Source organism: Diachasma alloeum, unplaced genomic scaffold, assembly GCF_001412515.2.
Source record: "Diachasma alloeum isolate Michigan unplaced genomic scaffold, Dall2.0 Dall_scaffold_00682, whole genome shotgun sequence".
Lineage (NCBI taxonomy): Eukaryota > Metazoa > Arthropoda > Insecta > Hymenoptera > Braconidae > Diachasma > Diachasma alloeum.
Genome location: NW_021680814.1, coordinates 227199 through 241561, shown reverse-complemented (window position 1 = coordinate 241561; position 14363 = coordinate 227199). Strand labels below are relative to the sequence as shown.

Below are 14363 nucleotides of genomic sequence, written 5' to 3'. Positions count from 1 at the left end.
TCGATAAAACAGTATTCTTGCCACTCGTGCCCATGTGCACACGCCCCAGCTTTGGCAAAGTCTTTTTGTATTAATTATTCTACTTACCTTAAGTGTGTTAAATAAATATTCAGTTGACAGTATCCCGCAATCTTTATTCTACGGAAATACCCTCACTTTTCCTACAAAATTGGTGACCCCGATGTGATTCCGCCGGATATTGTCACTAACCTCTAAACTGCACATGCAGCGTCTCATTATGTCGCTTCCTAGGACACCTGCAAATATCAATCGCACAATGCCCGTGCTGAGTCCTCAGCCTGACAGCAGCAGACAGCAGTTCAACCTGTCATTGATCGAGCTGGAGGATTTCACAACGAGCCTCACCTCCAACGACAACACGAGGACACAAACCAACGCAAATCCCCAGGTTCTGGCCCACGACAACGTCAACAACAACATCCGGCCTCTTCCAACCTCGGTCAGTACACTTTCAACTCACCCATGCAAACTTACAGAGTTCATTAGAACAAATCCACGTGCATGGTTCAGCCAAGTAGAGTCTGCATTCAACATCTACAACGTCACCACACAAGCAGAGAAATATCATGTTGTCATCAATCATCTTGAAGCTGACGTTTTTAATGAGATTTCAGACATTTTACTAGACCGTCCCGTCGAAAACCAGCATGGTTATCTCAAGGAGGAGACCCAGAACCGCTTCACTGACTCAGCAGACAAACAGCTCGAAAAGGCATTGTCTCAGCTGACTCTTGGTGATCAAAAGCCTTCCCAGCTCCTTCGCAAAATGAGAGCCTTAGCAGCAGGACGAGCCTCTGAGGACTTTCTACGGGTCAGATGGCTTTCCCTCCTGCCCCTCGACGTTCAGAATATTCTCAAGGCCACCAGGTTCACAACTTTGAGCGACCTCACCCCCGTCGCAGACGAGCTCATGGAAGTCTCCTCGACAGCATCGGTGATGGCCGCATGCTCTCACGCAAGGTTCGCTGTGCAAAAAAGCTCAGATCCAGTGACCACTGAACTCGCAGAGCTCAGACAGGCAATGACACAACTCATTAACCTCAACTGGATCGTGGCAGAGTCCCTCGAGAGACTGCACATATCTTCAAGATCCAGGTCCAGGTCTCGAGCCCCTTCAATGTCACGCTCTTCGTCGCCACCGCCTCAAGGTATGTGCTTCTACCACGCGAGGTTTGGATCCAAGGCACGTCGCTGCTTGCAACCATGCAACCAGCCTCCGCCTCTCCCAACACCTCCTCGGCGGTGGGCGACAGCGACTTCAACAACAACGACCACGACATCAGAGAACATCGCCTATTTTTCTTCGATCCTTTACCAAAGACCCAGTTTCTGGTCGACACAGGCTCTGTTATCTCCATCATACCCAGAGTAGCACCTCAACCCCAGGAGAGACCAGCAGAGTTCAAGCTCTACGCTGCCAACGGTACCACAATTGACACCTTCGGATAACGAGTGTTCACCCTTAACCTCGGATTACGTCGCGCTTTCAAATGATCATTTACTGTTGCAGACGTCCAAACAGCCATCATCGGAGCAGACTTTTTGGTGCATTTCGGCCTGCTAGTCGATCTCCAAGACCCCAGCCTCCTCGACAAGACAACTCATCTTAAAGCCCCTGGTCAGCTGTGTGAGGCTTCTATCTACAGCGTCTCCCCAGTTGAGCAGAGCCTCAAGTTTCCTCCATTTTATAGCGAGCTTCTCCACAAGTACATTGACGTCACGAAGCCAGCAGCGATCCCATCCATCAGCACCAGCAGTCGAACGGCTCACCACATCCCTACGACTGGTCCCCCAGTAGCAGAGCGACCACGTCGTCTTACTAGCGAGAAGCTCCAAGCAGCCAAAGACAACTTCGACCTTCTCTTGCAGTACGGCGTTATTCGCCCCTCCAGTAGCTCCTGGGCCAGCCCAGTCCACATGGTGCCAAAGAAAAATGGTGGCTGGAGAGCCACAGGAGACTATAGACAGCTGAATCGGCAAAAACTGCCCGATCGTTACCGAATTCCACACATTGAGGACGTCATCCAATCCTGTCACGGCAACAGAACGCTCAACGAATCTTCACAATGCTCGATCTGGTACGAGCGTACCATCAGATCCCTATCGCTACCGAGGACATCGCAAAGACCGCCGTCACCACGCCCTTCGGTCTTTTTGAGTTTGTTGGCATTCCCCCTGGGCTGTGCAACGCCGCACAAACCTTCCAAAGACACATGGACGGCCTGCTTCGGGACATCGACTTCGCTGCGTGCTACATCGATGACATCTCAATCTTCTCCAAGAACCCTGAAGAGCATCAACGAGATGTGGAGACCATTCTCAAGCTACTGCTGGACAACCACCTGTCCATCAACCCCAACAAGTGCCAGTTCGGTCAAGAAGAGGTTGAATACCTAGGTTATATTATAAATAAACATGGATATTCACCTCCACCAGCCAAGGTTGAGACTATCCTGCAGTACCCCAAGCCCGAGACAATTGAGGATCTACGCCGATTTCTCGGGATGGTGAACTACTATCGACGTTGCATTCCCCAAGCTGCTACCATACAAGCTCCTCTCAACGATCACCTGAAAAATGCCAAGAAGGACAAACGGAAGGTGCCATGGACCCCAGAATCCGAGGCAGCTCTGAAGCTGTGCAAATTGAGACAAGGCCTTTTGATTTTAATAAATAATTCACTGAATAAATAGAATCGACAAAATTATTAACAGGATTAGATAGAATTCACGTAATTGCAGAAGGCCTTCACCTGACGCGGCCTGGGTCAAGGGCTGTCAGGGCTCTGGAGACTCCTTTTGAAGGTCAATAAACAATTTCGACAATAATGATTCTTTTAATAGGGCGCCAGTTAATTTAACGGTAATTAACAACGTTGACTCAGCTCAGGGAGTGGATGTTGGACGTCCCAAGGATAAATTAAATCAACAGAGAGAGAGAGAGAAAGGAGAAAGATAGGCAGGAATAAAACAATAAATAATTACTCACAATTAATGTCGATAATTCACAGAGTATATTTTCTAATGAACTCCTGGGGAATCGACTCCTTCCACACAGTGTAAAGAATGATAAATAAACAATAATTAAATAAATAATTCTGACTGAGACAAACAATATTTAGATGTACACGTGTGTATTGCCGGAACAAGAGTAATCCGATGGGCCCTAGGCAGCCTGTTGCGTCGTAACAAATCAATAATTTGGCGCATGCGCCCTTGATGTCGACTAAAATCCTCGGCGGGCAGTTTGTTAGAATTCCCGAGGGTATGAGAATTGTTCCGACGCGAAGGGAAAATACTATCTCCTGTTACAATCTCCCCCATTTGAGCTTCATGTCGGTGGACAATTTTCCTGTAATATTCCTGCCTTAGTTTTGGAATCGTTAAATTACCATGAGGACTATTGAATCTAAAAACAAAAGTTTAGTTTCTCGTTTCTCTCAGTCTGTCAAGTATATGTGTTTTGAATGAAATTAATATGGGTACACAAATTATTGTGACATACAAAATCTACGTATTTTCAAGAAGAATTGTCGACAAATCATTAAATTTTAACTTAATTATTTCTCTTTTTAATATTTCTTTTTAGAGATGACTCTTTGAATGAACTGGTAACGAAAATAATATCATACTTATTTCAAAGGAGAACAAAAATAAACATGAATGGAACATAAAACAAACAAAAAAAAATTTAAATATGAGATGAAAAAATAGAAAAACATAAGATAAGAAGCTAGATCTTCGTGTGAACTCAGTTGTCGATTTTAATTCGATGCCTTCTTGTATCTTGTGGGGATGAGCACCCTGTACTTCTCGTTGTCTCTCAGTTCTGGACGTTCTTTGGTAATGTCGTCAAGATGTTTCATAACGATGGGACTCTGTAGCGCATTGACTGCCAGTCGACGTTTTTCCTCAGATAACTTGATGGGGGTTGGTACATTAGGATTAGCAATTCTCGGAGCTTTCATCAGGGCATTCTCCCTGATCAGAAATCGACGAATTCTATTGGGGGCATCCACGGGATCATCAAACTTGACCTTGATCCTTTTCTTTAAAGTCGATTCACCCTCGCCTACCATTATTTGGTGAGCTTCTGGTATAAGCCATGCAGGCCAAGTGGAATAGTTGAGTCTCTCCCAATCAGCGAAACCTCTCCAGCGAACAGCACAGTCAGTGCATTCTGGGCAATGGAGACTGAGATCGTTTGAACATCCGGCGCAGCGACCCAACATCCTCTCATGTTCTACGCCGTGTGGATAAATGCAATCCTCGGTGTCGAATCCTTGGGCACCACAGACGTGGCAGAACCCTGGGCGTAGAGGTAACGGACACTTACTGAAGTGATGCACTCGAGACCCACAGTTGACACAACCAACTGAGTGTAGTTTTCCGACTTGTGTCACATAAGTCTGGGTGCTTTTGGTGGCCTTTCCTCCATCCATCTTGGCGATCAAGAGCTTGGCACGTTCGGTGACCAATCGATTTAATGGCGCTTCATCCGGCAGGTATAATGGCTGACCCTCTGGATCTGGCTGAATGGTAGGAAAATTATGATCTTGGAGGAATGCGGTAAAGGAAGGTGCCTTTGGAACAGGAGCATGATGAACTGCAACGGAAGGAGCTAGGAGAGCTGAAGTTTCATCAGTGGTTTTAAGTTCCCTCGCGTAAATTGGAGATTGCTCTTTTGCTTTGTATGCACCCTGTAGACGTGAACGTTCCTTGTTCTCACGATCGATATCAGCTTGAGTCAGGGTGATCCAACTGAAGTCTAGCTTTGGTGGTAGCCTACCACGAATTTCGCAGAGCAGTACAGCAGCTTCATCTGATATCGGTTTCTTTACAGTTTTAGCGATAGCCCCCTGTTGCATTGGGGTTAGTTTTAAATCATTGACGCTAGGTTGTTCGAATATCAGGTTCTTGTCTTGGGATATCGGTTTCGATGCTGTTGTACTTATGTCGTCATCAGTTAAGTCGAGCAGGTCGACTCCCAACTGAACTACATCGTCGACATCAGAATGGTCGATCTCGGCCTGGGTAGATTTTCCATTAGCAGTAAGGGCATCATGGAATCGCAGGCGTTCATCGTTGCCTTCGGATACTCCGTCGACTGGAGGTGGTACCTCACTTTGGCCTGATGTGTCCGATGTGATGCTGTCATCGTTGTCTCGCATGATGACACGTCGTCTGCGTTGGTATCGGACCTGTGTGAACAAGTTTAATTTCGTCTAAGGCTACATCGCGGGAATTTTAAGTCGGTTACATAATATTTTCCTACTCGTTTACCATTCTTGTCGACCAATTCCGTCATTCGACTTAATATTTTATCGACTACTGCGGGACCCAGATAGCGATGAGCTAGTTTGGCATTGTAATTTCCTGCTTTGTTACTGAGCTTTTTATTGGGATAATAAACTTCGGAACCTACTTTAACTTCGACTTGGGTAGTTTTATTCCTATTCTCTTTGGCTGATCGCTCATCATTTTTTTTTCCAGAAACGCCTCGATTTTATGTTGACATTCATCGATCTTCGACATTTTCTCCACCCACAGGTTCTGAACTTCATTTTGAGGTAATTGATCATCGACATGCCGAATTTCTCGCTTTACTACAGCCTCTCGACCGTGATTAAAATAAAACGGGGAAACTCGTGTCCCTGCGTGAGGTACAGTATTATAGGCTAACTGGAATTTCGACAAATTAATATCCCATTCGTTCTGATGGTCTTTGATAAATGCGCTTATCATTGGCTTCACCGTTCTATTCACGCGTTCCACTGGATTCGACTGCGGATGGCTTATGGGAGTCGTATGATGTCTAACTCCTCTCGCGATCAAGAGGGTCGAAACGTCTTTATTGCAATATTCCGTCCCGTTGTCGGAAATCAAAGTTCGGGGGGTACCCCAACGATCGAATATCGACTCTCACATCTTAACTATCGTCTTGCCCTTTTTATCACATGTGGGAAACAACTCAATGTACTTCGTACTTAAGTCCTGAACGACTACAATATGGGAATTTCCTTTTTTCGACCTAGTTGTTATGTCTGCTGTGTCGATTGCTAATTCTGCCCAAGGAGTTTGAGTCGGTCTCGATGTCATTGGTCCCTGGATAGGATGTTGGTTATTTTTAACTCGAATACATGTTTCGCAGTCGTTAACGTATTGCTTCACGTCTTGGGTCATCCCTGGCCAATAATAATTTTGTCGAACGCGGTCTAAAGTTTTATGTCTACCTAAATGTCCTGCCTGAGGCTCGTCATGATTTTCTCTGAGAATTTGCAGTATTTTGTCTGATTTTACCACGAGTTTCCAGGGGTTTTCGTCATTAAGGATGGCTTTCGCGTAATCGGGTTGATAGTAATACATTTCATCGTTCTCGATTTTCCACTCCGGGAATCTACTAGGGCTTTTCTCGACAAGACCACGTTTGGTTTCGTACCAATTCTGGTCGCAAATGGAATTTAACTTGATTCGACTTTTAATCGTTTCTTCGACAATCTTTTCCCATCCCAACGGATCAACATCGACATCAAACATGCGCGAAAGAGTATCTGGCGCTTCATTCATTGTGCCACGTTTATGCTCGATTGTTAAATCGTGTTATAACAGGTAAATTGCCCAACGAGCGAGTCGGCCTACTGGATTTTTTAAGCTGTGGAGCCACAGCAGAGCCTGGTGGTCTGTAACGACTTTGAATTTCATCCCCTCGAGGTAACAGCGAAGTTTTTCGACTGCCCACACGACTGCAAGACATTCTTTTTCAGTGGTCGTGTAATGAAATTCAGCCCCTCGCAACGGTCGACTCAATACTTCGATAAGTAATTCTTTATCGGTTTCCGGATCTTTCTGCACGAGTATTGCTCCTAGTCAAAAATCGCTGGCGTCTGTATACAGAATAAACGGTTGCCCGGGAATCGGTGTACACAGACGCGGAATGTCGATCAGAGATTGTTTAGTTTCGTCAAAAGCCTTTTGTTCGGCGTCAGTCCATCGCCACGGGTGCTTAGGACTAGTTAATTTATTCAATGGTCCCTGAATCCTAGCGATATTTTTCAAGTGTTGATGATACCAGTTAACTAACCCATTGAATTGTCTAAGCTGAGTGCGATCGCGCGGTACTGGGTAATCGATTATCGGCTGGATTTTCTCTGGGTTCGGTCGCATCCCGTGTTCATCGATAATGTATCCGAGGTACTTGACTTCCCGACACGCAAAGCTACTCTTCTCTCGATTGATTTTCAATTTTGCTTCGCGTAAAACCTCAAATAGAATCGACAACAACGAAAGGTGTTCATCTAAGTTTTCGCTAACTACGATCCAGTCGTCTAGATAAACAAAAACTTTCTCTATCCAGTGGTTTGGCAATTTTCGCTCGATAATAATCTCTCCTATTCGTCTCTTTAACTTGTCCATGAGACGTTGAAATGTCGATGGCGCCCCTGTCAAACCGTAGGGCATCCGAACCCACTCGAGCAAGCCTTTACCCTCGACGACAAAAGCGGTGTACTTTCGACTTTCTTTTGCGATCGGTATTTGATGAAACGCCTCACTCATATCCAGGGTAGAAATAATTTTCGCCTGGTATAATTGCGACAAGATTGAACCCATTTGTGGTAGAGGGTAGGCTGGCTTCTTCGTCTTTTTGTTTAGAATTCTAAAATCGACACAAAAACGTAAATTCCCGTTTACTTTCGGAGCTACTACCGGTGAACTCGCCCAATTACTGTTACTCCAAGTAACATAACCCTTTTCCAGTAATCTATCGACTTCTTGATAAAGAAACGCGCGAATAGCCTCGCTACGTCGATAGGGCTTTTGTCGGTGCGGTTCCGAGTCTTCTAGTTCTATCTTATGTTCGATTAAATCTATGACGCCCGTACCCTCCTGTTCGAATTTTATAAATTCTCGATCCAGAAATTCTTTTGATGTGTGCGTTTGATTAATCGACAGTGACTTCATTTGAGTTGGAAAAACGCATCAGTGAGATAGGGGGTAAGTGTATTCACTTCCTGCTAAAGTCCATACCCTTTTGATCGGATCGAGGTACACCTTGAAGGCTAGGATAAAATCCATCCCAAGAATAATATCACTCGACGCCCCAGGAAGAATACTAAACCATTGTGGTCCATAAACATCCCCAATGTCGATGATAAAACAAGTACCCCCGTCACTCTTAACGACTGAGCTATCGCCCAAACAAATTCCCGCAGTCGAAGTCGAGTCCGGAGTCACTTCCCTGACCTTCAAAGCTTTGACTCGTTCAAAGGCTTCAGGACTCATGTAAGTTCTTTCGCTTCCACCGTCGATAATTCCTTTCAAAGTCTGCCCGAAAATCGAAATCGTCACCTCGGCTTTAACTAAATTTATTGGTTCTTTAATTCCATTTTCATTTCGATAAATACGACGCTGGGATAGACGATGAATTAAATGAGAGGGGAGAATTTTAGGTCTCCAATCTCTCAAAGAGTTAACGTCATGCTTAACCGTTTGTGTCTCGATTTGATTTGATGATTTCTTACTAGAAATTGTCGACAAGTTCGTTACTGGATCATCAGGCTCATCGTGAACCTCAAAATCGTCTTCTTCAAACTCGGAGAATTCGCATTCATCCGTGGTCTCTTCATCGACGTCTAGCAGAATACTTGATTCTCCCTCAGGTTTATCGTCTCCCACGTACAATAACGATGATGATTCGACCTTGACAGGTGGACTATCGAGTGTTTTAACCTGATTTATTTTTATTTCTGTCTCGCTATTTGTCGGTTTTGTCTGCGCAGCACGATCAACCTTCTGTTCCTCCGATTTGCTCTTTAATTCAGTGGTCGGAGGCGATTTCACTGAGAGCTTTTTGCGTTTCCCGAAGCCGTAGGACAGTCCTTATTGGTATGGCCAATTTGTCGGCAAATGTGACACACTTCCTGCCTGTCGGCAGTACAAACGCGTGAAGAGTGTCCCATCTGTCCACAGTTATAACAAAATACTTTTGACCAATCTTTAGGGGAGCCAAATTTTCGTCCACCTCTAGGATCGTGCTGGGCAGGCGGCCCATTACCCTCTCTAGTTTTTTGCTCAAAACTCACGAGATTTTGTTCTAATCGTTTTCTTACCATCGTTTTAGATTTCGGGACTTCTCGATTCTTTGTTTGACTATGGAATGATCGTGGTTTCGAATCTATCGCGTTTAACTCGGTTGTATCGTCCTCATCAGATAATTCGTCATGTAAAGTAACGTCTTCGTCGCCTTTCTCAAGCATTTCATCTTGAATACAATTAAAATCGACTTTCTTCCTAGTAAACCTCTCCCTTTTCTGATCGACGACTTGTTTAAAGACATCGCCACGTAGATTAGCGAATTGAAGGAACTCGTCATAATTCTTTATTCCTAGCGACAATATTTCAAGTGCAATTCGAGGGTTGTACTTCTTGATGATCTGATCGATTTGCTTTTGAAACGTGGGAGGATGCAACATCCGTTTGAAAATAAAACGAGCACGATAGGTGAATTCTGCCAGAGTTTCGCCCTTTGCGACTGTTAATTCCCCTACCTCTGTGTACAAGTCCATGTCGTCTTTGTGGACCGCCCAATTTTGTCTAAACGCGGTGGGAAAATCATTCCACAAGTTCCAATTCAACTTATTTATCAAATACCAATTTCTGTGGGACCCTTCAAAAATCGCGGATAAACAAGGCACGAACAAATCTTTATTTATTCCAGTAGTGTCGAGTCGTTCCATTAAAATTAACAAGAATTGATCAGGGTCTTTCTCAGTCTGGGGAAAATTTATTTTCCAGTCGCTGACTAACCGCATGACTTTAATTCCTGTGTTCATGTCCCACAATCGACCTTCGCGAGGGTTCATTGAACTCTGATGATTCGACGTGTATTCATTGAGTGATAATCGACCTCTTGCCATTTTATTTTGCGATTCAATCGTACGAAATGGAGAATACGGCAAATAAATATGTCCTTGATCGGTGTGTTGTGTTCGTGTTTGTATATGAGGTTGTGTAGGTTGTGTCGCTTGGGAATCCAAGTTGATTCCCTTGAAATTCATTGTGATCTGTTGAAGTTCATTAGCATCAACAAAACGCTCCTCAGTAATTGTTCTACCATCGGGTAGTTTATACGAAACTTGAATCCTTTCTCGACTCACTTGCGTATTTGAATTTGAGTTATTATTTACGAAGTGAACATGTCGCGGCCCATTGTCGACATTTCCACCTCTTCCATCTAAAGAGAAACCGAGTGGAAGTCCAGACGTTCCCCCCCGATTATTCGAATTTACTGGCACAAACGCCCCTCTTCCACTCGGAGGTTGGTTTGTGTTAATCTCATCGACTGTTGCCCCATGTGTCCCTCCCACAGACGGGGCTGAGTCATGTGGCAACGTCGCATCACCCAAATTTCCCAAATTTTCATTATGTAAATTTTCTTCATTATTTTCAGGCAATCCGCCATTATTCATTAAATTATCACCCCCTCCCCCTATTGGCTGATCAGACCTCAGAGGGGTCTCTTCATTTTCTTCTCTTATACCTTCTAAATCTTCTTGTGAACGGGAACCCCCATCCGTCCACCTATTCATGTTATGACTCTGCCCGACAAAAAATTCCATAAAACGATCCATTTTAGAACTTAAACTCCCAATTTCGTCCCCAAAAGTCTCGATTCTATCTAATCTCGACTGAATAGCATTAATTGACTGTATAATATCATTCGTAATTTAATTTGGGATAGGTGGGTTTGGGGTTAATCTCAAGCCCCTTCCCCTACCTCCCCCCAAAGGTGTTGGTACTCTTTCAATTATTATAGGTGTGGGATTAGGTGTTGTCCCTGTTCTCGCTAATGTCTCCCCCCCTGCGCCCAACGGGGCGTTCATCGCGGTTGACTGTTCATTCGCCATATTATCGTCTTGACTTGGATCTAATGTCATTGTTCTATTTAACTGTGATCTTGTAGTTCTATCTGTGGGCGGGATTCCTGTTCCATTTTTCTTAGGGGGTGGAGTTTCAAACATCGCGTAACAAATTCATAAAAAAGAAAAATTTTACTATCAGCCAAAAATATTTCACCAAAATTGTCTTAATTGACACTCAAATAAGACTATTCGATATTTTCAAAAAAAAAATTTGACGAAAATTGAGTAACTCAAATTCCAAAAATAAATACAATCCCTTCGACCGAGTCCCGCATCGCACCTCGACTACAGACGGTTAAGGTCACGAGTGTTTCCCAATCGATTTTCAATCACGATAATTTCGACAACAGACGGACGAAATTATCGAACAAATTCCAATTCCCGTGTGGAAGAGTCGACAAATATGGTACATCAATAATATCACAGTATTTCAATTTCATATAATAGATATAATACGAAGAAAGGAAATTAGAGAGCGAAGATAGATTAACAGAAGAAAGAAAAGAGAGAGGTTATTACGGCGAATTCTCTCGCTGAGGTTTCTATTGTGTAAATGTAAACACCGACGCTCGGCAGTATCACCAAACGTCGAAATAAGTGGCTTTATCGTCTCTCTTTAACACATTGTACAAACATTTCTCGAAGTAAAATAAATCGACACTATGATTTTCAACACAATTTTACATGAAAAATATCCAACGTGCCCCACGTTGGGCGCCATTGAGACAAGGCCTTTTGATTTTAATAAATAATTCACTGAATAAATAGAATCGACAAAATTATTAACAGGATTAGATAGAATGTACATAATTGCAGAAGGCCTTCACCTGACGCGGCCTGGGTCAAGGGCTGTCAGGGCTCTGAAGACTCCTTTTGAAGGTCAATAAACAATTTCGACAATAATGATTCTTTTAATAGGGCGCCAGTTAATTTAACGGTAATTAACAACGTTGACTCAGCTCAGGGAGTGGATGTTGGACGACCCAAGGATAAATTGAATCAACAGAGAGAGAGAGAGAAAGGAGAAAGATAGGCAGGAATAAAACAATAAATAATTACTCACAATTAATGTCGACAATTCACAGAGTATATTTTCTAAGGAACTCCTTGGGAATCGACTCCTTCCACACAGTGTAAAGAATAATAAATAAACAATAATTAAATAAATGATTCTGACTGAGACAAACAATATTTAGATGTATACGTGTGTATTGCCGGGACAAGAGTAATCCGATGGGCCCTGGGCAGCCTGTTGCGTCGTAACAAATCAATAATTTGGCGCATGCACCCTTGATGTCGACTAAATTCCTCGGCGGACAGTTTGTTAGGATTCCCGAGGGTATGAGAATTGTTCCGACGCGAAGGGAAAATAGTATCTCCTGTTACAAAATAAAGCGTTGCCTCCGCAGTCAGAGCCTCGTTCCTGTCTCCTGCAGCACCACTGGCCCTGTCAACAGACGCCTCTGACTCAGCAATCGGAGCAGCCCTCAAGCAGTTCGTGAACGACACCTGGCAGCCCCTGGGATTTTTCTCGAGAAAACTGAATCCCACGGAGACTCGTTACAGCACGTCATCTGAAGGAGAAATTCGTCTGGCCTGGTATCAAACGAGACGCCATTCGCTGGTCACGTGAGTGTTCACCCTGTCAAAAATCCAAGGTGCAGAGACACAATCGACTCGATCCGATGCACATCGATGTCCCAGACAACCGATTCGACCACATCCACCTCGACATAATCGAGCTTCCATGAGTGAACGGACTCCGCTATTGCTTAACAATGATCGATCGATTCACCCGCTGGCCTGTGGCCGTGCCACTCTCCAACATTGAGACAGACACCATTGCCACTGCTTTCTACGGACATTGGATTGCGCAGTTCGGCACCCCTCTCACAATTACCACCAATCAGGGTAGCCAGTTTGAGTCGCGACTCTTCACGGCTCTCGCTCGCATGGTTGGAGCAAACAAGATCCATACTTCTCCATACCACCCCCAGTCCAATGGGATCCTGGAGAGATAGCATCGGACAGTCAAGGCCGCACTTATGTGCAACGCACCAACCCCCTGGCCCGAGCTGCTTCCCACCGTCATGCTCGGCCTCCGTACCTGCATCAAGGAGGACCTGAACGCATCTCCAGCTCAACTCCTTTACGGTACTGAGCTCAGGATTCCTGGAGAATTTTTCGTCTCAGAAGAGCTCCCAGCGGACCCAAACTTTTTCCTGGAGAAGTTCAGAGAACACATCAGGAAAGTTCGTCCATCATCCACCGCTCATCACATCAAAAGCGGCTGTTTTCTCCAGAAAAACCTCTACACTTCCACCCACGTCTTTGTGAGGATTGACGCAATCAGAAAACCGCTCGAGCCGCCTTATTCTGGCCCCCACCGAGTCGTCAAAAGGATCGATGACCGCAAATTCGTCATTGACCTAAACGGCACTGAAAAAAGCATCTCGGTAGACCGACTCAAACCAGCATATCTTTCCAAGGAGTCAGCTTCACCCCCAGCATCTCCAGAGGAGCCCAGACCACCTGCAGCACCTGAGAAACGCAGCCGACCAGCTTCACCACCACCAGTGCCTGATTCATGCCCATCAAACACGATGGATAGGCCCTTGAGTACGTACCCTGCAAGGAAGAGAGTTTCGTTCCCTTCATTTGTACCAGACCAGGTCACTGGTGTTGTGTGTGGATTTTCAAGTCTAGTAAATTCCAGAGGGCTCGTGGGTAAGTTGCCCGTGGAGTGCTAAACCACTCTGCTCTGTAAGTATGGGATATTTGAAATAAAGTTTAAACACATTAAACACAGATTTAAGTAACACAAATAATTCTTTGTATTTAATTAATTCTTCAGTAGTCCAAAACTCGAGTTCACATTATTTTCACGGTCAAATTATTCCTCAAAAAGTCTTCACAATATTGTCTCTTCTCAACTTTCAATATCACAATTATTTAGATCTTTACTTCTCAACACCTGGGATAGGAGTGATTACAATTTCAGTTTCTTCTCCCACACTCTACTCGTTCAAGTATCCCTGAGGTGTCACCAATTTTATGGGTGGAGGGGGTTCAACGAATCATTTTGCAAGAAACCCGAAAATTCATCCTGAGGGCGGAGGTAATGAGGGTACCGAGAGAGACTCGCGCGTTCATCGAAGGGACATTTTAAAGTCCAGGTAAAGAGATCCCACGCCTCGCTTCAACCAGCGGTGAACGGAAGGAATTAAGTCGTAAACCAAAAGGAAAGCAAAAAATTTCCGAAAGTATTGCGACAGAAATAAATCAAGCGGGGACTGGCCCAGAACCATATTAAACTGTAAAAGAGAGTGAGAGAATATTTCTAAAGGTCTCAACTGATTTATAATACTCGAAAATCTCGGAGAGGCGACAATTTACTCGGGAAAGGAACACGTAGCTAGAAAAA

The 14363-nt window shown here is 44.4% G+C and overlaps 2 protein-coding genes across 2 annotated transcripts; both read left to right on the top strand.

The window, feature by feature from the left end:
• Positions 1 to 277: 277 nt before the first annotated feature.
• LOC107044183 lies at positions 278 to 2714 on the top strand. The gene is made up of 4 exons (XM_015265977.1): positions 278 to 1169; positions 1235 to 1444; positions 1532 to 1941; positions 2067 to 2714. Exons 1-4 carry the CDS (start codon positions 278 to 280, stop codon positions 2712 to 2714), a joined length of 2160 nt encoding a protein of 719 aa, XP_015121463.1.
• Positions 2715 to 12984: 10270 nt separating this feature from the next.
• Positions 12985 to 13689, top strand: LOC107044182. Its single transcript, XM_015265976.1, has one exon. The coding sequence runs from the start codon at positions 12985 to 12987 to the stop codon at positions 13687 to 13689; it is 705 nt and encodes a 234-aa protein (XP_015121462.1).
• Positions 13690 to 14363: the final 674 nt, after the last annotated feature.

What these genes read in the sequence shown, in the direction of transcription:
- LOC107044183 (XM_015265977.1), top strand. Translation starts at nt 278, where the DNA reads ATGCCCGTGCTGAGTCCTCAGCCTGACAGCAGCAGACAGCAGTTCAAC. An exon ending in TTCGTCGCCACCGCCTCAAG is followed by an intron (nt 1,170 to 1,234) that starts GTATGTGCTTCT and finishes CCATGCAACCAG; the next exon opens with CCTCCGCCTCTCCCAACACC. An exon ending in GGGCCAGCCCAGTCCACATG is followed by an intron (nt 1,942 to 2,066) that starts GTGCCAAAGAAA and finishes TCACGGCAACAG; the next exon opens with AACGCTCAACGAATCTTCAC.
- LOC107044182 (XM_015265976.1), top strand. Translation starts at nt 12,985, where the DNA reads ATGTGCAACGCACCAACCCCCTGGCCCGAGCTGCTTCCCACCGTCATG.